General features: G+C 40.7%; 1 protein-coding gene across 2 annotated transcripts in view; it reads left to right on the top strand.

The window, feature by feature from the left end:
- The window catches only part of TRPC7 (transient receptor potential cation channel subfamily C member 7), a 72,240-nt gene that overhangs the window by 35,847 nt on the left and 10,283 nt on the right, over nt 1-26,110 (top strand). For both annotated transcript variants that reach the window (XM_076349832.1, XM_076349831.1), the window contains exons 3-7: nt 4,076-4,240; nt 10,181-10,397; nt 15,868-16,101; nt 18,031-18,295; nt 24,626-24,821. In XM_076349832.1, the coding sequence (XP_076205947.1) occupies nt 4,076-4,240; nt 10,181-10,397; nt 15,868-16,101; nt 18,031-18,295; nt 24,626-24,821 (1,077 nt within the window). The remainder of the gene's footprint in view (nt 1-4,075; nt 4,241-10,180; nt 10,398-15,867; nt 16,102-18,030; nt 18,296-24,625; nt 24,822-26,110) is intronic.

Below are 26,110 nucleotides of genomic sequence, written 5' to 3'. Positions count from 1 at the left end.
ATTTTTCTGTCCAAGATAGGTATCTTTATCTTTTTTTTTTTTCCCCCGTTTGATGTGTGAGCATTGTCTCACACTCTCAAGAATTTCCTGGGTTTTTGTCACCTGGCTGTATCTTATCTGTTATGTGCCACAGGATGAGAGAGATGCCTTTCAGGTAGGGACTGTGGGGTGTTTTGGATAGGGGGTTTAAACAGTGCCTAACCACTGACAGCTTAGGCAGCTGCAGTGCTAATACCGAACAACAGCAGTGACCGGGGTCCTCATCACAGACTCTTTCTCTGTCCAATATAATAGAAAATTTTAAAAAAGAAAGTCTCTGTATTACAGTGTTTTCTGTCAGAAGTAACTTCCTATACAGTTATAGAGATATAAAGGTACTTTACTGTCTGTGTAGTGAAACTCATGCATTTTTGAACAAGTATGCTGAGGAAAAAAATCCCACTCTGTCATGAGAGCTGTCATGTGCTTTTCCACAATGCATATACATGATAAGCTATGAGAAAGAGCCGTCATACACCAAATTAGATAGCAATGTGGAAAAGTTACCGTTCAATGTGGTATCCACAGTGGTCTCTAAAACATTCTCTTTATTTCTATGTGTAAAACAGTTCCTTCGGGCCCTTTCAATTCCCACTGAAGGCTTTGAGAGATTTTTTCCATATTCTAGACAAATATTCATCTCACTCATCTAATCCCCTGTAGCACAGAGCAGTGGCTTTTGGAGGTGTGAATACTTTCCTGTGTCTTCCAGTGGCTCTCAAAAATGCCACTCTGGCAGCTTCATTATTTGAGCTAGTTCTTCAGATTGATGTGTGATTTCCCCCCCCCCCCCCAGCCTTTTTTTAACTTAAAAAAATGTGTAACTGATAGGCTGGAGGGAAGTACAGTTTTCTTCCCAAAATCAGAGAGGTATGCACTGTATAAGGAAAAACCACTGCCATCTACTGGGGTCCCTGTGCCATGGGACCAGAAAAGCTCCCACGCCGGTTTCTGAATGCAGAAGCATCGGAAAACATTTTGCTTGAGCTCCCAGATCCTGATGCATTACCTTTATTGGCTTGGAAGGGACTCACTCTGCCCATGAGATAAAGCACTTAATGCTTTTAAATGGCTCTTTTTGGACCCATGCAATCCCCTCCACTGCCAGTGCTTCCATTTCAATCAGCGATATCTTGCCCTTCCTTACAGCCCCGGCCACACCGGTCTTGTTGCAACGCTTTCTGCCTTTCTCTTCTTCTGGGATGCAGCACAGGAGCAGCCACAGTTTGCCCCTAAAAGCCTCCTAGCCTCATTTTCCAGTACTGAAGAAAGGGAAATAGCATTTAATGGGAACTTTGAAAAAGCATTGCAGCATTTAGGCCTCTGAAATTCAATATACCGCATCACCATTTTTCATTACGCTTTGAAGCATTCTGCCTTGAAGCTTTTGTCTCTGTTCTTTTCTGTGTCTATGACACTAACAAAGCATTACTGTAATCTTTAACTTGGTGTCAGTGCCCATTCCCAGAGAAGAGAGAAAGTTAAATGCCTCTGTAATGTCTTTGATGAGATCTAAGATCAATTTCTGAAATTTTGATAGGGAGAGGACTGGCACTGTCCAAGGGTCACTGGGTATTTCTTTAATACCTGCTGGAGCAAACATAATGAAAAACTGTACTGCTTGCTGTAAGCAAACAACAGATCAAAACTTGTTCATGCTCTTATCTTTCTTATCCTGATCTTATTTTTCCCTCATTTTTGTAATAATCAGAGTAAGATGAACACCATCAAGGCTCTATGGCATGCTGCCAATCTTTATTGCCTTGTACAAAATAAATTGTTCCAATGAACTGGGTTTTATTCAATTCCTTCTCAATTTTCCTATATTTGTATTTTTATTGTAGCTGTTCCCAGACAGAGTGAAACAATGAACAGATTAAAATGTCTGACAAATTCTCTGAAATGCCAACCAGCAAAAGTCTTTGACTGTCTCATTGCCAAAGACAACTGAATTTCTTTGTCTGAATCAATTCTCATAATGCGGTGAACAATTACAAGAGCAGGAGGAAGCCTGGCTGTTTCTTTGGCCCTTCATCTCAGAAGTCTGCACATCTACCAGTGTAATTTTCCTTTCCACGAGCTGCTACAATTGCTATTGAATTCATCATATCTGAAAATAAAATTTACAAAGGGAATCAATTCTCTGTCTAGCTTCCTTCCACTTCGTCTTTCTGTCCATTTGCCAGAACGGTAAAAAGCCCTAACAGCATTAGCACAAACATAAACACTGAGCATTAGGAAATGCCTCCTTGCAATATTGCTGTCATCACCTTAACCTTTAAATGCTCAGCATGACTAGGACTGATGATTTATAGATTATCGTTTTTGAAAGCTTTCTTTTTTTGAAAGCAGTTTAAAAGAAAGCGTATTAAAATGTTAATATTTCCAGGAAAAAAATTCTAAAGACAAAGAGGTTAAAAGTACCTATCAAATTTCTTCACTCTGATTGATTTATTCAGTGGAAGGGGTAAAGTCTTATTTTCTACTTTTTTCTTTTTGAGAAATACAGGCCCCAAAGACTAATTCATCTGAGGAAGCACATTTTAAATAGCTGGTAATGTGCTGTTAAAGAAAGAAATGCACTATTCTACAGCAATCCTAATTACTGTGCAACTGCATTTCATTCTGCACTAGCAATAAACCGATCATTTAAACTCACAGTAACGGTTTTGTTATTATGCAAACATCTAGAAAAGAGTCCATTAAATCCCTGATTTGATCATCATTTCATAGATAGTGAAGATGAAAGCACGGTTAGAATTTTCTCTACTTTTCCATCCCAATGAAACTACAGACTACACCTGAAATCCCCCCAGCTGGCTGCGGCTGAAAGGGCTGAAGCAGGGCAACGGGGCAGCTGCCAGACATGGTCCATGTCCACCCTGCCAGGCAGGGGCAACAGCGGCCACGAGGCCCCCTAGTAGCCTCTGCTTTCCTCCTCTCTTTCTCTCTCTACCCCCTTCGTCCTCCCCCTCACCTCCAGAAAGTTCTGCTTTTTGAAATAGTGGAAGGTTTTACATTTCCCTCCTAAGAACATTTATTCACCCACAAAACTCATAAATGCAACACTCAGTTCTGCTAATGCAATCAACTCCATTAGCAACATATTTATTTTTCATCTTTTCTTTCAGTTATTTTGTCTTTTAATTATCTTCTTTGTGATTAAAGATAGTCACATTCTAAATTCAATCATCCTGAAGGACAATATGAAATAAAGAAGTTTAATCTTTTATTATAAAACTCTTCCGTGGGATCCCGTGATATTGTAATTTTATCATTAAGAAATTGCCCTTTTCGGTTGTCTGCTGCTCGCCTTTTCTTTTTCCCCTGAACAATAAACTGAAGAAGAGTCTCAGTTACAGGATACAAAACACGTACTTTCTGTACCAGAGCAGCACAGCTTTTCCTTCTCCTTTTACATTTGTCTTTTTGTCCGATCAGCAAAGAATGAGCTGTCATCTTTTGAAAGGTAATCTGAGATAAAGCATTTAAAGTAGCAAAATACCAACTAGGCCTCTTACTGTTTACAGGAGAGGGAGAACCGTGCAGAATGGTCCACTTTGGGTCCGTATGCAGTGAATAGAACAATGTAATACTAGTGCTGTGTAGAGCTACTATTGCAATGGCCTATGTCTTTAGCAAGTTATCAGAGGATTTTTTCAGCTTGACACCAAAGTGCCTCTCTGTGTCTTTTCTGAATCTCGATGTAGACTGTCTCAGATGTAAATGCTGACCCCACAGAGGCACTTTGTCAGTGCTGGCCACTGATGGATGTTGGGTTTTGGCCGAGACAAGTCTGCTGTCTAACAAAAGTTTTATCTAGAGAAGACAAGAAGCAGAAGTGAAACACGTTCTGCCAGTACCTGGGGATTTTGGGTGCCTGGTTTGCAGTTTTCTGTTTGTGACACCATAAGCTATGTGGGACAACAGAGACGTGCCCCGTCTTGTTCCACTGGCGTGTTCAGCAGGTCATTCTCCGAAATCTCATCCTCTTCAGACAATGCTACTGATACTTCTATTTCTGTTTCTCTTACAGTTTGTTGCTCACCCCAACTGCCAGCAGCAACTGCTCACCATGTGGTATGAAAACCTCTCAGGCTTACGGCAGCAATCTATAGCTGTGAAGTTCTTGGCTGTCTTCGGGGTCTCCATTGGCCTGCCCTTCCTTGCCATAGCCTACTGGATCGCTCCCTGCAGCAAGGTACAAACTCATTAAGGTGCATGGCTTTTATGGTCATTTCTATCCAGGGCCTGGAATGAAGTCACATATGTTTCTGTAACGCCATTGGGAAACGATTCATGCTGTCCTCTAAGATTGCCCCGGAGGAGAGCAAACGTGAGGTGTTGCTTGATATACACAAATGGAGCTATTCGGCATGGTTTGAGGTTCATCTTTACAGGTAATAAAGGTGGAGTGATGGGGGAAGGAAACATTGAGACAGTGGGTGACAAGAAGAGAATAGCAACAAGAAATGGATAGGAGATAACAATATGGGAGTGGGGTGAAGAAAGAATAGAAGAACCACCAAAATGGGGAATAACTAAAAAGGAAGATCTTTGTTGCCCTTTTAGTTAACTCTGATGTTTAAACTCTCGTTCCTTTTATGTACTTTTTGTTGCAGGGCTCAACTTCAGGGCTCCTCTCTTCCCTTTCCTTCCTATTTCTGATTTTGCATTTTTCGCTAGTGGAGCATTATTACAGCACATGTGCCTGAAACTCTGGCAAGCCCCAGGGGACTGCTTAGTGCTGCAGAGAAGACTAGACTTAATCATACAATCTTTATGGTTTTGAGGGAAAAGATGATGAAACTTGGAAAACTGCCATATACCTAAATAGGGCTGGGCTATGTCTTACAGCATCAAATGGAGCAGGAGAGTTTTGCCAAGACCTAGATGTCAAAGGACCAGAGCCAACCATTAGCTTAGGTAAAAGCTTGAATTGTCTGTGGTATGAAATCTGTAGTGAGGTTTCCATCCTGAAAGAGTCTGCTCAGGCAAGTGGGGTTAAATAGGTGTGTGGCTGAGTGATAAAAAGCTTTTTCACTACTCTTGCCACAGGAGAAAGGGGTGGCAGGGAAGAAGATCATTTCACATTGAGTAATAGCCAACAACATCATCCATTACAAGGTAGAGGTCTTCAGCAGGAGGCTTATCAGAGGTACTTAAATTTGATAAAGTGACCCCTGGCACTGGCAGTTTATTCAGTCTTGAAAGCACCTTCTCCCATTTCCTTTAAAAGCCAGTGAGGAATCCTTTCTAAATTTGTCAAGCCCAGGAAATTATAGATCCATGGATGGGTATTGAGGAAAAACTATAATTTGAAAAGATTTATGTTGGTGCAATCAGACAAACCTTTTGAAAACAGTCTTCCAGAACATCTGAGATAATAAAACATGTTAAGGCTTGGTGTCCTCCAAAAAAATTCCAAGAAAAGTACTTTCTCTTAGAGTAATTGAGAATGTAACTTCATTTTCTCAAGGTTTGTACCAACACAAAACCCCACAGCTTTTATGAATACTGGATGGGACTCCAGAGTTTCACCCAGAGAAGTGCATGTGAAAGCTGGGCTGTGTGGTGGGTGGTTTTGGTTAGGTCGTAGAGGGAATTCACGTGTGGAATTCTGTTATGTCAGAACTCAGTCCAGCGGGGATTTATGAAGCTGTTTAATTTCCTTCGCCTCTGTTGAATGTGCTGGGAGTTGGCACACCAGCCAACGGCAACATTTGTGGTGTATTCTCAGAATTACAGAGGTTGCATTTGAATACAGCAATAGGTGGGGAGAACAATTAGACTAGAAATAAGTGGAGAATTTAAATGAAAAGCATAAAAACTAAGGAAAAAAAACTGAGCCAAAAAATTCAAAATAAATCAGTTTTACAGCAGAAGTAAGAAATGATTGAGAAAGTTATTTGGTTTTAATTTATTGAGGTAGGTGTATTAAAATTTAAAAAAATGGAGGGAAGGGGACTTAACTTTTCATTGACTGTGATTTCATTACACTAAACCTTTTGTGCATTCTCATTTTTCAACGTCCCTTTCTTTTCACACCACTTCAGACTGTGGAAAACCATACGGAACCTTCTGTCAGAAAATCAAATTGAAAGTTCTTCCAGGCAGGAACTGTCTTTTAATGCATGGCTTTGCATTGATTAGAACAATGTAGTCTTGATTTTTGGTCGGGGCCTGTGATAGAAATAAATGAATAATGAATGCATTTTCCCCCCATGAATTGGTACCTCACCCAAAATGGTCATTATTAAGTTCAAGGGCTGAGGGTTGATGCATGAGCCTTGTACCCTCTCACAGTGTTATTGCAGACAATTTTACATAGGCAGCGTATCTGCTGCAAGGATGGTGATATTAACAAAAGATTTGCATGTGATGCTCTGAACAGCCTAATTTTGTCCTGGCCAATTTTACAAGTGTTTTGTTTGGTTTTAAGTCATGGAAACAATTTTGATGTTACACAACTGAGTAATGAAATAATTTTTCCATAGTAACAATCAGCTGAGATATTTGACTTAAATCAAATCAGGCCTGACTTAAAGGACACATGGATGACCAGGCATGAGTCAGGGACTCATTTCTGGGCTAAGACAGTGAGAAAAATGAAGGAAATTTCTGTAATGTGGAATACTGCTTATAGGAGCTGTCCTGACGAATATTATTGTGTATCACATTCTTAAGATGTATTGGTCAAATTCTGCAGTTTCACATACAGTAATAGAGCAATTATTATCTCAGAATAATTCCTTCACTGAGGAATTATAATCTTATGTAATATGATCACATGTATCTTAGCAGGGAATATGTTTTCAGGCCTTTAATCCCTAACAGAAAATTTTCTTTAATAAAGCTCTGTGGGGTTAGAATATACCATGCCAAATATCACCCTTGAAAATTTAGTAAATAGTATTGACTGGAGTTTGCAACTGAACTCTTAAGTCTTCTTTTGCATTCAGTTGCACAGAACTGTCTTTATTAAAACCAATTTTTGTGTTGGTTGTTCATTCACCTCTGGATGCACAAACTGTTGACAAGACCCGCGAAGTGTAAGCCTATCCGATCCTGAAATATCTGTGTTGACTCATCCGTCTCATGGAGGCTGTGACTCTGAAATGAACTGTTGCTTTATATGTTGGTGTCCAAAACTTGTTTCACTGGAGATCAAAAGAGAAGATAAGAGAGAGAATGGAAAAATTGCACAGTCTGCTGCCCAAAAATGTAATGACAAGAGCAAGCGGGACTCTTTGGACTGTCTGCAGAACTTCAAGAAGTATTTTCTTTCTTCTCTGGTCGGTTGAAGCGCACATTCAGATATTACAACACTAATAGAGATCATTTATACACAGCTCTCATTGCCTGGGTTGTTCTCTGGCTTTCATGTAGCCATGCTGAGGATTTATGGACCATAGATCCCGCTGGGACAGACTCAGCATCGTTTAAGCACTGGTACTTTAACGGATCACTCCACCTAAAGCTGTACCTGTACCTTTTTACTCTGGGTATTTTCCTCCCCAGTTAAGCTACATAAAATTTCTACAACAATATTCTTCATGCTTCTGCTATGAGCATAGTACTGAAAATAGTAATGGCTTTTTTCTTTATGATATTTCTATCTTTATTTGTTCCTGTCTCTTGGAGTAGAGATAATTTGCATTTGGAAAACTTTGTTTCACTAACACATTTTGTATATTTTCTTTTTGACATGTCTGCATGCTTCGTTATTTTCCTATAATACGGATAGGATACTAAGTCATGAAATGAGCTATTCTCTTAAGAATGAACCTTTATATTCACACACTGTCAGTGTTTTTGTCTTAACAGTGACAGCCAGGTACTTCCCTGCAATCTCAATTTGAAGAAAGATGATATTTTGATTTTAAAAAGTAATTGAGAAATTGATACATCCAAATAGTTACACACCTTGAGTTTAACTGTATCATGTTGCTTGAAAAATATATCTTACTGTCATAAAGCATTAGGCTGACTGGAGGAATTGACGCTTCATTAATTTTTTACAGAATATTCTAGTCAACACTTTCACCTCCTGTAGCTCTTAGCTAAAAATCAGGTTTCTGAGAAGATATGAAAAGCATCAGCTCAAGAAAAAAAATGTAAGCTTTCCACAGTAAGAAAGGGGATAAAATGCTGATGTAACACTGACTAAATGCAGACTTTTGTTAAATCAGTAGAGAACTAAGTGAAATTACCCAGAGAATTCATTTGGTTCTGTAATACATGGAATTATTTCTCTGATAACCAAGGCTGTGCTACTTTAATCTCAGGTCTCTCTTTTTTAAGTTTCTATAGACAGCAGAAGTCGTCTAATTATTTGGAGAGAATTCATGATTCAATAGAAAGTGCTTTTTCTCTTTTAGTGAGTTCAGGGTAGAAATGAGTCTTGTACAGACTGCAAATGTACTTTCTTAAAACTTTGTTGGTAAGGCCCCATATGCCCATAGTTGTTTGCTCTTGCTCTTTGAGCTCTCTCGGACAGGTCATATGAGGAAAACATCTGAGATTATTACTGTATGGGGCATTGTTCAAACATATCCCATCAATCCATCAGCTCTGTACTGGAAATATAAATTCTGCTACAAAATGGAACTCTGCCCAATGCCAGCCATAAAAAGCTGTTGAGAACTAACACTACACCAAGGTTTACAGCAGAGGAGCGAACCAGCATCACAAGTGTTGGGATTGCTTTTAACACGCTTCATTTACTCCTACATCTGCCATAATATTCCTAGACAAGATTAAGGAAACTGGGAGTTTGATTCAGTGCAATACCTACCCGCTTAAACACATCCATATTGACCTCAGAAAAAAAAATGCATGTTAATAAGGGCTCGGGGATAGGGCAGATTTTTTCATTTTCTTTATCGGAAAGTCTTTCTGGTATTTAGAAACATGCAAATTTTCCAATATGATTTTCTATTCTGTCATCTTCATAAAAGATTTATTTTAAAACTTCAGAGAAGAAAAAGAAATAAGAACCAGAATCATAAGTCTTCCTTTAAATTTCCACTAGACCTAAAGAACCCTGCTTTTAAAATATTTCCTGCCCTGCAATAACCAGAGACCTGGGCTTCTTTGAACAAAGCTGCTATTGGAGATAAGCGGGAAAACAAGGAATTTCCTTTTTCACTCCTTTTTCATAATTCTTATGAAGTTTTATGATCAAGTCAGTAGATGTTAAGAAAATTTTGAGGATATCTTGTCATCAAAGGAAGTTAATCTGTGAGTAATATACTGCAGAAAAAATCCCATTTGCCTTGAGGGGGTTTTGGAAAGGGCACATGCAGGATGGCACTTTCATTGCTGTCTATTGTGTCCAACACCACAGGCATTGGTCCTTGCGCTCCCAAAAATGTTTCTACTCTGACATCTTTCTGGGGTGATGTTTTCTTAGATCACAGAAAATGTAAAATGAAGAGAGTGTTATTTATATTAATTAGCAAACAAAGCTTTTCAAGAAGAATGGGACAAAAATTAACTCTAGTGAACAGATCTGCTGCTCCGATTCATGGCTTATTGTATTGTAATAAATCCTTGTGTTCTGGGGAGTGAATCTCCAGCTTTTGCAGTAATTATGAGAGAAGACTATCATACCAAAACATATTAAAAGCATTGCTAAAGGATCTTTAAACAGAAGACTATTTCCTACACATCATTAATGAACCAAGAATTGAGCATTAATAAAAGGTTCTAATATATAACAATGATGTAAGGATGAGAAGTGGGCCCATCATTAGGATTTGTATTGACACACATGAGTACATTCATATAACACGTATACACACAAACATGTCTCTCATATAAATGTCCTGTCTCTTCATTTTCCGCTTACCATGTGGCCAGGACAATTAGACATTCTATGTGGGTATAAAGGAGCAATATAAGATACTGCCATGCATAGAAAATTATGCAAAGGGCATAATTTGAACTGCAATGCATAATGTCTAGTAACAGCAAAGAACAACTTGAACAAATCTAAACCCCCTTTAGTTCATGATCTAGAATTCATTTCTGAATCCTTTTCACCTTGGGCAAATGGTTCAAACTTTTATAGGAAAAAAACTTCTAGAAGGTTGATGAGGGAAAAAAAATCTTATGTCTTGTGTATGTTTCATTGCAGTTGGGACGGACCCTCCGAAGTCCTTTCATGAAGTTTGTGGCACATGCAGTTTCTTTCACAATCTTCCTTGGACTGTTAGTAGTGAATGCTTCAGATCGGTTTGAAGGAGTAAAAAATCTCCCCAACGAGACCATCACGGATCATCCAAAACAAATATTTAGAGTCAAAACAACTCAGTTCTCATGGACAGAATTGCTGATCATGGAGTGGGTATTGGGTAAGCAAAACCAAAATGTCTACAAGTCCTCCAGGGAAATTCAACATGACTAGAAATAGCATGATAGACAGTGACAAGACAAAGGAAAAAAAAAAACCCAAACCAAACAAAAAAAAACCCAACAAAACCCAAACCTCAAAAACAAGAAAAACATCATGAGGCTAAATTAGAGGTTGATGGCAGTATTTTGATTAAAACAGGATCAAAGAAGACTTTGGTCTTGGTCACTGCTTTTGAAAATATTGAGTGATGCTTGGCAAATTCTCGCTTTCCTGATTTTCCACTTTCCATGGTGAATGCTATAGATGTCGTCTGTTTGCCTCTGTTGTTTAATCATTGCATCTTAAAGAAGGTAATATAGTCGTAGAAACCTATAGCTTCACTACAGGACATTGTTCTATCTAAAGTGAGCAGAAAGAATTGTGTCCATTGGGACGTGGGTGTTTTATTACCCTGCCATGAGATCCTATTATAAGTCACTGAACCTCAGTTTCTTCATCTGCAAAATGGGTATATTGTTATTTATTTTTTTGGTAATGCACTCTGAGATCTAGTGATGAAAACTGCTAGGTAAGTAAGAGGTGGATTTTGTGATATCCATAGTATGAAATTGTTACTGGTGAGAGAACAGCACAGCACTCAAATCTTTTAAAAGAAATTAAGTTATCCAGCAATCATAAAGTAGGGATTCATGTGGATGAACCCTCCAAGTGCAAAAGTATGTCATGTGCACAAGTTAAACATCCAGGGAGTTTTAGGAAAATTCAGATGTATTACTTTTCCTATAGGCACAATTTATTCCTGGCAGGTCAGCTACCTTGAACCACTATCTAAACAAGCTCAGAAGGATTTATTGGGAAACTGAGCTTATCAACTCTGCAGAATCTTTGTCTACCTCTTCTGTGTCTGGTTTTACTCACCACCATGATTTTGATTCTTTTCTTGCAGCAAATAATTCCACTGTTCCATAAGTACTGATGGCATTAAGCCCCCCTGAAAAATAGGATAGGGCTGCTCTACCTGGTAACTTCCTGGCCACCATTTCTTTGTTCCCTGTCCCCGCAATAACCAAAATCCCATATAGGATATTAGGCTAGAAGATACTGAATAGATGCCAGACTGGATAGAGTAAGTCTGTAAGATGTATTTTTGAAATGGTATTAAAGCAGTTGGAGAAGATGATTAGATTTTAGACTAGGTGTTCTTTTCTTATAGGCACTAGGTCTCTGTCTGCCTGGTGAGTTCCTGAGAGATGAAGAAGAAAACATTTCATTTAAAGGTTTTCACTTTTCTGGGAGAAGAAAGGTGATTCATTGGACAGACTTCTGAATATAATGAGATTTTCTAATGACTGCCTACATCAGCTCTGACAGTCTTCTCTGGCCATTTTAGCTGTCTGCCTACATAAAGCTTCAAATAATGTTTCAGCAATGCTAAGGTGAAAGTTTGGTGCACAAGGCCTGCAGCCAACTGGCACGGGGGCTTGGGCACTTGCTGAGCCCCGTATGTGACCCTGAACTTTAAGGACTGTAAAAGCACTAAAGGTGGCGGACTGCCCAGCCTTTTGGCACAAAAATTTTATAGGTATTATAAATATGTATATGTAAGTAGAAATATAATTAAATAACAGTAAACGCTATAGATAAATATCACAGGTAAAGTTGCCAAGACATGCTTTTCTGAAGAGGCAAATGTAAGTAGACAATAAGTATATGTTGCAGTATAATAAATCTAACTCTTGTGTACTAAATGTACATAGCTATATTTAATCCTACTTGGCAACACCTGCAGTTGCTGTCTTCAGACTCAACAGTGTGGGTGTGCTACCTACATTTCGATTCATAGTACAATCAAAAAGTGTAATTTTATTTATTCTCAGCTTGTAAATCCCTTCCTTCTGTTTCTGTTCTTTCTCTTTTCTCCTTCATTCTGTGGCAGCAATGATGAATGCTGATGACACATTACTTGTTCCAACCATAGCAGACCATTTTTGAGAAATTAGTTTACAGGTCCCTGAGCATGGTTCTTTTTTGGGGAGAAAATTGGCTGTCTGAGTTATCTGGCTGTCAACCATAAAATTATGATGCATGTTCAGAATAGCATTATTCGAGGATAATGTGCTACATCAGCATAGCATAGTATGGCCATGAGTGAGCACAACCTGTAGTAGCACTCCCTGCAATTAATCTTGCTAGATACATGAAAATTGACCCACGTGTATATATTTTAAGAGAAAACTACCAGCAGGAGAATTTCAGACTGGAGTTATGCAAAAAGATACCATTGCCATCTCCTGCTCCCAACTATTTGTAATGCAGGTGAGTAATAGAGTAAACCGAGCAGCGGCAATGACTTTCAGCCAGGCAAGCACTTCATCCTGCTCCAAAAATCCATATCAGAGGCTTTACTTTCCACTAGCCTGCACCTCTGAAATGGCTGTAGACCATCGCTGGAGCAGCCAGATAGTGTTGGAAGCCCATTTAACATCCCCATGAACAGCCAGATAAACAATAGCATTTTAGGTGGGGAAACGCCTTTTTGGTCTCACTTCTTTTTGTTATGAACGAGCATCCAAGGGCTGCAGATGATAAACCTGTCAGCACAGAGAAATTCCGCAATGCTCTGAAAGGAGAACTTGCCCCTTCGTACATGGGGCACGGCAATTTCAGCTCATGTGCCTGTGGCTCATTGTATGCCTTGGCTACTTCTCCCTCTGCGGCCGGGTCTTCCCATCTCTTGCCTTCGGATGAGGAAGGCTGGGATTTTCCTCGTGAGCAATACGGACAAAAGTGTGCACTGGAAGCAGGGAGGTTTCATTCAGGGAGACAAAATCCCCACTGCAAAAGCAGCCAGGGTAGCAGTTAAGCTCTGGGTAGACGCAATCCGAGCACAACTCTCTCTCTTAATCCAACAGCCTTTGGCAGATCCAGGAAGGCTCAAAGGCGGCTCTCCAACATCAGCTGCTCGTGATTTATATACCAGGCCAGTGGATATAAAAATCTGACAAACTGTTCCTTTTTGTGCGCAGGTGGTGAACAGCACTTCTTGCACACTTCCATTTTTCTCCCAGATGGGCTGTGCCTGTAGCTTGTCTCTCCTTTCCCTGCTGAAACCAGAAATGCCCATCAAGGTGACATTTCTGATTATCCCTGCTGTGGGAGAACAGGCACAAGAAATCTGCAGAAGCTGCTTATATCCCACCTCTCTGTACATCAAACTCAGGGAAACAACCTCTCCCAAAGCCATTGGGGGCCTCAGAAACACCATATTGAAATGCAATCACATCCTGGCAAATCTCCTTTGCTTAGTTGCCTTCCCTTATTTCTGTTCTCACATCCCATCTTACGTCCTATCCCCTGAATTTTAGCTGCTTTTTCTCTTCTCATTATTTTTACTTGAGGAGAATCTTTGAATTACTCCCTCACAATGTATATACAATTACCCAGCAGTACTGACCGAATAATTACTGTAACTTTTCTACTTGTCCTGAATAGATATTTTTCCATATGTATGGATAAAAAATGATTGCCACACAGTTGGCAAAAAAAAAATGACGTAAATTATAGGCCAATAGTGTGGTATTTTCACAGGATGAGTCTAATTTTAGTCAGTCTACTCAGTTTTAGACATTCCTTACTTCATTAATCTGCGACTTAGGTATATTAAGTGATGAAGATCAGAAATAAATTTGGATGGGAGAGTTAATATTTAAACCAGAAAAGACATTTCTGGGTGTCAGTGAACAAGTACCCTGGTCAGCAACGTTACCATGCATGTGATATTTCCTGAAGTGCTTTAGTACCTTTATACGACACACATGCGTAATGCGTAGGGCTAATGTCTCCTATCTATCACTGCTGGGATACTTTTTTTTTGGTGAGAAATGTTTCTTTAATATTTCATCCTCACTCCTGGACAGTTCCTGAGAAACCAATTCTTCCACCTTCTCCCTTAGACTATTTATTATTAAATCTTACTCGTGGTGAATGACGGCTTGGGATGAAGTTCCTGCTTTTACTCAGGCAAGCACCTGCGGACTCGAGGAGAAGAGCTGGGAGGCTCCTCTCCTGCCCTCCCTCTGGCTCTGCTAAGCATTCAGCAGACCTCAGGCTCTCTCCCAAGACAGATCTGCATGGGGCATAACCTACATCAGGGTACAGCTCCAAGGACCTGCCTGGAGATTCCAGGGCTATGGAGGTCACAGGCTAGCTGTGCCTTGGCCACCAGTGGTACCGAGAGCTTAGCTTTCCTTTTTCTCTCAAATCCTTCCCCGTGCACAAGGACTGACAGCGGCAGTTCCTCATTGCTCCAGCCTCTGGCTAAATTCACACTGACTTGTTTCCTTCCCTATAACCCAGCTTTCGACTGCGCCTTTTGGGACACCATGTGCTTCCAGGAGTCTCTGAAGTAGCTGAGCAAAAGCATTGACATGCCACACCACGAGAGCTTCCAGCAAAGAGGATGAAGAAGAGTTCACAAAAAGGACAAGGTTGCAGGAGGCCACATGGAAATTGGCAGGCACTGCTCCTGCTTGATTAAATGTGAATTTTGCTGCTGCTATGGAAACAGGATTGGGTAGAGCGCAGGAAATATTTATCAGCGGGTTAAATATTCCAATATTTTAGCTATTCAGAAGCAAGATTTTGGGCCTGGAGCCCTGCTGTGATTGAAGGTTGGGCAAGTTGGTGAATTTGTCCTGAGCTCTTGGCTCCAGTTTGCCCATTGAATTCACCTGTCCTCCCCAGCACTCCCCAGTAGAACATGGATGTCAAAACGTTTGAATTTTCAGGGCTTGGCATTTAGGTTTATCTGTAAGTCTGTTGTCAGAAGGATCCTAAATTCAGGCTAAACTCAGGGTTTTCAAAGTGATAGATCAGACTTTATGGAAATTCATTGTTATTTAATATATAAAACTTTATGAAAAGTACTGCAAGGGCAGAGCTTCTGTCTTACTTTTTCTCTGATCATACTGTATTTACTCCTGGATCAGATTTTCTCTCGCAAAGATCTGTTTCCATTCTCAAAACAGACCCACCCACTGTTTTAGGGAAGGAGGAAAACATCAGCAGAGCAAGCGATACCATCTGCAGTGGCAAGGTTTAGCAAGGAGATTTTGGGGACAAGAGAGGAAATCTACATTTTTTCCAAATAGATCAGTAGTAGAATTTTCTAATGTCTTCAGTATTTCTGAACTGTGCTTTGTCTGACATCACCAGAAATCTACTTTACCGTTGACTCATATAGTGAAATTTTGAAATTTCAACCTCATATGCACAAAAGGACATATAAGCTTAAAGTTTTTAATAATTTTTAAGGAAAGATGACACAAACCATTCTCAAGAAATTCAGTTTAATTGAAGAGTTATTTATTTTGATCTTAGAAGCTACTGTTAGCCAGGAAACGGGTCTGTCTGAATGCAAAAATCACCTTCTGTGTTTGGTGGTTAAACGTGCTCTGGCCTTTCCGCAGGCATGATATGGTCAGAGTGCAAGGAGATCTGGGAAGAGGGGCCACGCGAATACGTGGTGCATCTCTGGAACCTGCTGGACTTTGGGATGCTGTCCATCTTCGTGGCATCATTCACCGCCAGGTTCATGGCTTTTCTCAAAGCGACTGAAGCACAACAGTACGTAGACCAGTACGTTCAAGATGATGACCTCAATAACGTCACCCTTCCCCCTGAAGTTGCTTACTTTACTTATGGTAAGATGCTTTTTGCTATCTTCGCTGTCTAATGCTTCCTGTTCTTTCAGGCTAATGTGTGGCAGTGCTGAAAGCAGCTTTCTTTTTGTGATATTTATGTAGTTTTTTTCTAATTAAACCATATTATTCTTCTCAGATCTACCCATTCCAGCCATCTTCCTAAACAGTCAGAAAGGAATTGAGATCTGAGCCTCATTCAGTCTCTGGTCTTGTGCTAAGGCTACATTCAGGTCAATAACATGCGGACAAAATAGCTTGAGCAACAGTCAGGAACTGGGAGTGAGCAGAATATAATTTAAATTACAGATGAATGAACCTGCTTGGTTTTCCAAATGTGAGAAGGGGGAGATGTGTGAACAAACACAGGATCTGGAGTTGCATTTCTAACTGCTGGTGCACTCTGCACCTCTGTTACATCCAACACCTGTATAATGGAAATACAAACACCAATTACACCCATAAGCTGCTGCTCCTCCAAGAGAAAGACTTTATTTTTTGAGAGCCTGTATCATCTATAAATGTTAACATTTGGAAATGCAAGCAGTAGCAGAGCCTTGACAACATTATTTTTGATGGCTGAAATGTTTTTTCTTTGATATTCACAAAGGAATAGAGGTTTGCACCCCAGTGTGGGGACTGGATTCATTGCATGCTTCTGCAAGCTTTAGATGTAACCCTGAGCAAAATCCATGGGCATTTTTACTCACAGAGGGACTGCAGGAGCTAGAGAGCTGGGCACAAAGGAGGGCCATTTGCTCCCTAGGGTTGTAAGGTAGTTATTCTAGCAATGTGCTTGGGCTGGGGAGGAAAATCTGAGGCAGCGGACTTCAGCCACTGTAGACGTGCGCCATGTGGCACCAGAGACACGTTCCCTGAGCCCACACCAGGGTGCACAGGCACAGGCTCGCTGGCAGGTCCATGAGCTGGTCACACCAGCTCAGCCTCTGGCTTGGTGCGTCGCCTCTGAAAGTAAGCTTCCCTCTCCCTGCCCAGGCAAGCAAGAGGCCTCTGAGGTGATGTTGTGGTTTTCCTCTCTCTGGTTTGCGCTGACTCATTTAAAGTGAGTTCATGCTAAAAAGGTGCAAAGGGTCTGGAACAGAATGTCACAACCAGATCCTGTGAATTCCTCCATCTGCTGCTTTTCCTTTGGGTCAGATTACTGAAAATAATGCCTAAGTTTACTGCTGTGTCCTTAAGTTGTCACATGTTTTAGCTCTGAGTCACAATCTTTTCATCAAGAAGCTCAGTTGATGCAAGGACACTTATAAGCTATGTTAATATAAATGTTCAAATTTTCAGTAGATTAAATAAATGATGCATATCTGGTATCAACAAGAAGCTTTTTAAAGTAAAAATGTTAGAGTGACTAGACTGCAAGAATTTGTTTTAATTTAAAGATAACATGAAGGTGATACACTTGATGGTTATATCTGCTTTATCCGAACAAATCCTAACTTTCTTATCTAATGGTAGGGATAGAGATGTCAGTCTCCCTCATGCTTCCTTTCCAAATATCGACACAGTGCCATGTATCCAAATCTATAGCCAAACTCCACTGTGTTGTGGTTTTGGTTCTCCATCTCAAGGGCTTATAATGGAACAGGCGCAACACAGCTGATGTTCAACTAGGAAACAGAAAATACCAAATTTGTTTAAAGCCATGCTATTTATTTGCTGTGTGACTCTGGTAAATCCCAGTGACTTGCTTATTTCTCATCTTTACCATGTGATAAATACAACTAATTCTTCTCACCCATATTTGTATAGCATGCTGAGGACTTCAGTGACCAGTTGTTCCAAACCTTTTTTTTTTTTTTCTTTAACTCCTGGCCAAAACCAAGATTCAGTCTTGAAAATGGGTCATTTATCATCATAACTTCCATCTAACACTTTTTGTTACTAATACCTAGTGTACATGTATTGTTTTAGCCAGGAACAAGTGGCTTCCCTCGGATCCTCAGATCATTTCAGAAGGACTGTATGCAATAGCTGTGGTACTCAGCTTCTCCCGCATTGCTTACATTCTTCCAGCCAACGAAAGCTTCGGCCCCCTGCAGATCTCTTTGGGGAGGACTGTGAAGGATATCTTCAAGTTCATGGTCATCTTCATCATGGTGTTCCTGGCCTTCATGATTGGAATGTTCAACCTTTACTCTTACTACCTTGGTGCAAAATACAACCCCGCGTTTACAACGTGAGTACCTATGGAAAAGCGCCTGCTCTTGCAGGGCTCAATCCATTCTGGTCCATTGCTGCTGCAAGGTCTGCTCAGATAGTTTCTACTCCAGCCGCGTGGGGAAGTAACATCCAGATTTTGCCTGGGAAACTTGTACCACAGGCTCCAGCCCTGGTAGCCAGCTCAAGGCCTGAACGTAGGGAGACATGTAGTTCAGAAATGGTTATTTCTGGAAATCAAAATAACAGACCAGGCAAATGTTTTGTGAGATGTTCAGTTTAATGAGCCCAGAGAAGCAGTGGAGAAGAGGTTAGACCTAAGATTATTGTTCTTAAAACTGCAAGCCAAAATGTGTGTAAAATAAGGGAGGATTTTGCTTATGTGAGGTCTGTTTTAGGATACCACCTGAGCGCAGCTGTGATTATTAGGTGCACATCTGCAGAGCCAGCTGCTAGTTGTGATGCTCAAAATAGCAAAACAAACCAGGATGCCTAGGCTGTGATTAAATCCTGGCTGGGTACTTTTCAGCAGAGGCCATGTGAATGCTGCACAGAGCATCATGCCAGGTTACCGGCCACGCAGGGCAGTGGGTCTGCCTGGGTGACGCTCACCTGCCAGCGCTCGCTGGGTGGCCACACAGCCCTGCGGAGGTGGCTGTGCCAGAGGCCCTGTCTCCACCTTGTCAGGGATGTCAGGAAGAGAAAGAGGTTGGCAAATGCTTCTGGAACGAGGTTCAGACTGAGGCTGCTTTTGAAAAGGGAAAGCCTACAACCCTTCGGAGGTAGCACAAAATGCAACCTTTATTCTCTGGGACCCCGGGAACCCAAACTCCAGCCCTGGTGGGGACAGCTGAGGTCTTGAAGGAGCTTTCAGAGGAGGGGACATCCTGGTGCCCTGCTGTGTCTAAGGGATGTGTCCCATGCATCCACAGGAAAGCCTCCTCCCTTGCACAGCGATGTGGCACCAGCATAGAACCGTGGCAGTCAGCTTTGTGTCTCACAAAACCACCATGACTTGCCTCAGGGACATGTTGGGGACTTTCCTTCCCACACACCCATCTGTGAGGAAGAGGAAAGCTTGGCATAATGTTTTCCCCTTGCTGTGATCTGACTTCCAGGCAACCACGCTTGTAATGCCTGACCCCACGGCGTTTACCAGATGCAGAGCAGACAGCAGCTGGCATTTGATGTGTCATTTCTCTAATGTGTCACACAGCGAGCTGGGGGCTCAGCTCATAGCTCCTGTAGGAGAAATTACCTTTTCAGCATCATTTCTGACCTGCGAGTGGCTGTTTCTTTCCAAATGCACAGGAGCCAGTTTTACCACACCACCCTCTTGCACAACATGTGTCTTGTAACATAATGTTTACTTTCTCTAATTGAACCAAATATGCCTTCCAGACCTCTCCTGTAACCTCAGGATACATTTTAATGGAAGGATTTATGAGGCCAGATGCAATTACATTTATCTGTGCTCAGTAGTAAGGTAGAAGAAAATTGAATGTGTGGGATGTGACTTTCTTCTTATTTGAAGAGAAGGAGATGCCCTTGAAGCACAAGACTTAATGAGAAGTTGAGTCGATACCATCCTTGATTGCCTGATGGCACAGTAACCCTCAGTTATGGTATCTCCCAGGCACGTCGCTAGAGCACATCACTGACAAATTCCAGTCTCTGATGCAATGCTGTGCAGCAACTCTCTCATTAGCACTCATTACCTAAGTGGATATTCCAGTAGTTACTATCTTTTGATGGAAATAATGAGCAAACATTGACTAAAATGATGACTGCTTCCTGGAGTAAAGATTGCTTAAATGCCCGAGGGATGTTTGGATTGGGGAGAGTCTTGTCAAAAGGCAGTGCTCTTCCTCCTTAACTTCAGGCTGGTAACTACTTATCCTGGAGGGCCTTCATGTTGTTATGAAGCAAATTGTCCATGAGCATAAATTTTCCTTTTAAGAATTTGGAAGAGAGTTAAAATAGACTTACTTTCTTCTGGTTATTTAAACACACAGGAGTGCCAAATGATGATCAGTGAAAATGAGCCCTTTCATCATATGAAACAAAGAGAGTCGATTAACATTCATCCCAAAAATCCTCAGATGTCTCATTCAACAAGCTAGAAACCCTGAGGTATACATTCTCAAACAATTTTAATAAGCTAATGACAAGGTTAAACTGGCAGATGGGCAGCTACCAGCTCTAGCAACGTTTCCTTCTCTATTTTTTGTGAGCTGCCTGTGGGCCTTGCTGAAGGTGGCGGGCTCCTGCTGCCATTAACTTATTCATGAAAAGAAGAAAGATGTCAGTATTAGAGCTGAATAAGGAACTCAACTGTTCGTTCATTCACTGAAAATTTACTGGGACAAAGAAGAATAACGCTTACTTTGGTGTCCTCGTAACCATTCTGTGACTTCAGAGACGTCACTGAGTGCATTTCCTGGCAGGCGTGTTTGTGAATTCTAATGAGGGTGGGTGAAATTTTACAGAAAACAAGTTTTATACTCAGAAATGTGACTATTCGACTATGGGACCTGATTCTCAGAGATCACTTGGCTAGTCATAACAGAAAAAGACCCATTGGATTTGTGCGCTAATTGACCGTGGCCAGTTTCAAAGGGCATTGAATTGACAGCCCACTGGATAGCCTCAGTGAGAAACCTTAGACAAACAGCTGCTCACTGAAATAACTTCGAATTACACATTTAAGAAAAACACAGCTTCCCAGGACAGTACGTAGGCAGAAAAAAGAGTGTACATTTGTCCAGATAACATTCAGAGGGAATTGTTTGCTTAGTTCTAATGATAATTATCAGTGAATATTTGGTGTAACTTAGCTTTCACCTTCCCTTGCTATTGCACTTTTGAAATCATGTGCTCCGTTTCACTTGTGTTGCCATCTACAGAGCAAGCACGTAGCACCCCAGTGGCCTCTGAACCGAGTTACCATGCAAAATTTCTGTCATTTCTTCCATTTTAATGTTCTGGATGCAAAGTAAATAAAGATGCAGTGGACTTCACTTCACACAGTTAAATACAGAGATTATTGAACTAATCATGGTATACTTTCAAAATTTTTTTGAAGTTCTTCAATGCTGAAAAGTAGACCATTTCCACGACGGTTGCAATCGACCCCAGCTATGTTTATCTGTTTATTGTATGCTGTGTACAGAACACAGCTCTTGAAACAGCCTGTAATTAAGAACATGCTATGCAAACAAAATCGAAATGGAGGCAAGACTGATTGCATTCATCTTGCTTTCCGCATCACAAATCAGGCTGAAGGCTACAACACGAGGTTTTCTGTCTCCTAAGGGAAATGTGACTCACTGTTCAGTGCCAATGTTACTTCGAGGCTTGAAGGCTTTTTTCTTCTCGTTTTGCTTTGTCAAAATGTGATATTTTTGTAGATTATATTGACTGCATTGGTTTTTTGACAGTGTTAAATCTCAACCAATCAATTTAAGAAAATAAGTCTGAAAGGATGCCTTAAGCTTTCTTAAAGAGGAGGACACAAGATTGACAAGAAATCATAACCTTGCCGCGATTTATTTTGATCAACAGCACACTGCTGTTTACAAAAGCGAGGAAAATCTGCAACTAGATGATTGCCTATTGTCTGTTTTCTTCCTTGATGCAAAATCTTTGTTAAACTTTTACAGGCCTGTGTGTATTGAAACAAAAAAATCTCTCTGCCCTCTCCCCACTGCAACAGTTGGCTCTACCACAGTGGAGAGAGAGATTGCAGTGTACCCATCTCCACAAGGAGCATCAGCCAATCTGCCACTGCCAGATCTTCCTGCTGCCAGGAGCTGTCAGTCTGGGCAGGACTCCTGACTTCCTCCATTCCTTCATTTGTCTGCCTTTGAGAAGGACAAAGCACCCGCTGACCTTGCAGGAAGGGGGGTAAATTGCTTAGCTGGCAACGATGAGACACATCAGTATCTTGGAATCTTTGACAACTTAGCTCCAAACATCCTCGTCTCATGTTTTAGCGAGATGCTCTCAAAAAAAACCCCAACTGATGTTCCCTGTGACCTGTGCCAAATCTCGTGCAATTTGTCAGTGATCTAAAAGGGAGAAGGAAAGAACCATCCAGCCTTTTTGGAGGGTAGGGATGGACTAGTACTACAAGAGGGAGACCTGGGGGCATTGCCAAGCACTGTTTTGGAGTGCTACAGGTTATGTCCACCTCTCACACCACCTTCCCAGTCCCACCACCGTGGGCACTGGTCCCTTACCTGACACTGGGGATAAGGACTACGGACATTTGCACTGGAGCCTGGCGCCCTGGCCCTTGCCTGCCTCCTCTGCAGTACTCAGGGCGGTCAAGGCCTCTCGCAGTCCTTAATTAACTTTTCAGGGAGAATCTGGCACCACTCCAGAACAAAGGTTAATGCTTAAGCTGCGGAAGAGGAGCAGAGTTGCCGCGTTGTATTAAAATCTGCCGGCAGGGTGGAAAACTAAGGGAACCTTTCCAAATTAAAAAAGGAAGGTTGATAGTAGGGTGCAGCTGCGATCAAGGCTGGGGGTTATGGTTTTTATTAGTTTGATAAGTGACTTAGGTGGTGGGTTTCAAAGCCAGAGATTTTTGGTGTTATCTGTGTTTTTTAATTGGAAAGTACATTTATAGAATAAGCACTGGCCAGCTTGCTACCATAAAAGTGAAGGGTATATCTGACACGTTAATGCCAGCTGCCCTTTGCTGCAGATGAGGGCAGGAGACAAGGGCAGAGTGTTACAGGAGAGGAAATGTCCAGCAAGTGGAAAAGTGATGGCACTCGTTTGCAGCACAGTCATAGCTCATCCCACAAGTGTATCTTTGCATGGTGTCCCAGCCTCGTGCAAAGCAGTCAAGGGGGAGTGAACACGATGTCAGTGACTCTTGAGTATCATGGAGACTGAAGACAGAGCCACATTTTAAATGAAGTTGTGCACCATCTATTTGAAACACCACTCAAGGTTACTCCCCACAAGTCAATGCAGTTATACTGGCTGAGAATGATACTTAAATATTTACTGCAGTCTTACTGCTACTTGTAAATGGAATATGGAATACCATAAGTTATGATGGGAGATAAATACCAGTTTGCTTTGGCAGAAAAGAACTGCCCAATGCTCTGCACTAGCCCTTCAAAGGGTTGAAATTAATTTGTCTTGCTTTTATGCATGGTGTAATTGATACTGGAGTTGATGTGAAGCTTGTTGTTCCCTTAGGATATGTCATAGTTTGTGTCTATAATCTGTTTTTATAAACAGATTTAGCAGGATTAGGCTGCCACCCTAGTAAAAAACATTTCGTCAAAATAATTTGTCAATGGCATTGTTTTCTTAGAAGGCGCTTACCTCCTGGAAGGCAGGGGGAGAGAGGAGGTAATTAACGGTTAACATGCTAAGGATTGTTCAGTGAAGGCAAAATTGCTTCTAAATTAAAAATTAAGCAAACAGCTTCCAAAATGTACCAGCATCCCTCCTGCTCCTTCCTTCCTTCCTTTTCAGCTGTGGCTGCTCCCCTTCTGCCTGTTATGGCTTTGACTGCTCTAAATCAGATTCTCCTTTTGACCTGTCAGTCCAGCTGCATCCTTTCCAGCCCCACTTATCTTTGTCATTGGCTTATGCCCCTCTTTTTTTCTTATCTTTCAATCTTTTTATTTTCCTCTGGTTCCTTTCTACTTTCAAGCAAGGGTAATAATCAAATCACAATGCCTCTCTGCAACATCTTCCACCAATCCTTAATTTCACATTTTTGCTACAAATGCTTGGGCGTCTGACTTGTTTGCAGTCCCAAAGCAGGATGGGAAGAAAATCAGACTATGAGCTGACTATATTTGCACTGTGTGCTCATTATATTAATGCCACTAATCAGAACTTTTTAGTCACTCCTCCAGGGTAAAAAGTAATGCTTCTCTTCTGCCCTGGAAACTGCATATAAGGAGGTCAAACGAGGTTCCTTCTTCCCTTTCCCAGATAATCTCTGCCTGTCTTCTCTGGATGAGAAAAGGCTGAGTGAGAAGAAGTAAAAAGCCCTACACAAAAAGTTTCAAACTGCAAGTTGCCCGTGAAGAAGTCCTTAACAGGGACATAAAATCCAAGAGACAAATAAAACACCTGCGAAGAACAGATGGAGCAAATAAGGGGACACTGTAACTTTATACTATCAATCAGAAATCATATTTCTCTATCAAATCAGGAAATATGATTTAGCACATCCCTGGGTGACGGATAATGGTTTACAATGACTGGGCCAAGGCATCATATTTATATTGGTGGATTGCCACTTTTATTGTTAACATTTGGCCTGGCTAACCTGGTGTCAACTCTATAAAGTGATTGTTTGCTTTATTTTTAGGGTAGAAGAAAGTTTTAAAACCTTATTCTGGTCAATATTTGGCTTATCTGAAGTGATATCTGTGGTGCTGAAGTACGATCATAAATTCATTGAGAATATTGGATATGTACTCTATGGAGTATATAACGTGACTATGGTGGTGGTGCTGCTTAATATGCTAATAGCCATGATCAACAACTCCTATCAGGAAATTGAGGTAAGATAAGAAATTAGATTACAAACTCAATGTACTTAGTTATGACTGATAATGAAAATGTTAAAAAAAGACAAGGAAGCTGTAGCTTATTCCATATGCAAGATTAGAGTGCTGTTGAAACACAGACCTTAAGCTGTGTAAGAGTTAAGGCTGTGTCTGTCCTCCCCAAATTAGGATTGAATTAATAATTAACAATTAATAATTTCTAGGACTTCAACTTCCTTGTTTTTAGTGACTGTCTGTGAGTAAACCTAATTTCCTGTACATGTATTTAATGAAAGCAGTTTGTGATATTTTTTACTATGTTGGTTATGATAATTTATCCACATGTGTTACCTTAGCTGCGTTGTTTGCTTATGATAGATGGAGTAATATTTCACCTGGCTTTTTGCCCTGTTCTTTACTGCGTAAAAGCCCAAGCCCATCTAGGTCTGAAACTCATGTATGCATATTTAAAAATACCATATTTTCCAAATACCAGGTATACAAGCTTGATATAGATTTTTTTGAGGAGTGTCTATGTCTGCAAAACATAACTGCGTGAACATTCACAAAAAGCAGCTTTTGAAGGATATGAACACAGCCCTCAAGGAATATGAATAGGTTTCTGCAGAAAGGTGTTTGCAGGGTTTACCCAACCTTGTTCAGTAGTATTGCTATTAGCAGACTGGATTTGCTAAATGCTTTGGACATAAACAACTCCCTGCTAATGTAAATAAAGGCAGAAAAAAAAAATTTGGATAATGTTAATGCTGAGCCACCTCTTTCTTCTGATTTGTTAAATGTCAAGTTTCTGTAGTTGGGTTTGTATTAATTATTTGTTCCAATCTCCCCTCAGAACCTGACACTGCAAAAGGCCAGAGCTGAAAATATTTTCTCACTGTAATGTCTGATTCATCCATGTACTGCAGTGCAAATATAACTCTATCTTGTGCTTGCTGTAACTAAGTTTAAATGTCAGAGAGACCTTACATATGTTCTCTGCCCCAGAAGCTTTCCTGCATGCAAAAGGCAGTCATTTCCCCAAAGGTTTCTAATCACTTAATATCAAGCATCTTCCTGAATCCTCTTCTACTGAAACAAGATTTACTTCTGAAGGGGTCTCAGCCTCTTACTCCATTTTCTAGTTTATTGCAGTAGGTAGAGATGCTCTTGAAACTTTCCAAAGAAAAATATCTAAAAATACCTGAATCGGTGACCTATATTAACTTTCTAGTCTAAACTTTGTGATGACCATTTTCCTGGAAAAATGCTTTATCATCCTTCTTGATTGTATGGAAATTTTCAAA

The sequence above is a fragment of the Aptenodytes patagonicus genome, chromosome 12 (genome assembly GCF_965638725.1).
Source record: "Aptenodytes patagonicus chromosome 12, bAptPat1.pri.cur, whole genome shotgun sequence".
Taxonomy (NCBI): domain Eukaryota; kingdom Metazoa; phylum Chordata; class Aves; order Sphenisciformes; family Spheniscidae; genus Aptenodytes; species Aptenodytes patagonicus.
This window is presented reverse-complemented; position numbering and strand designations above follow the sequence as displayed.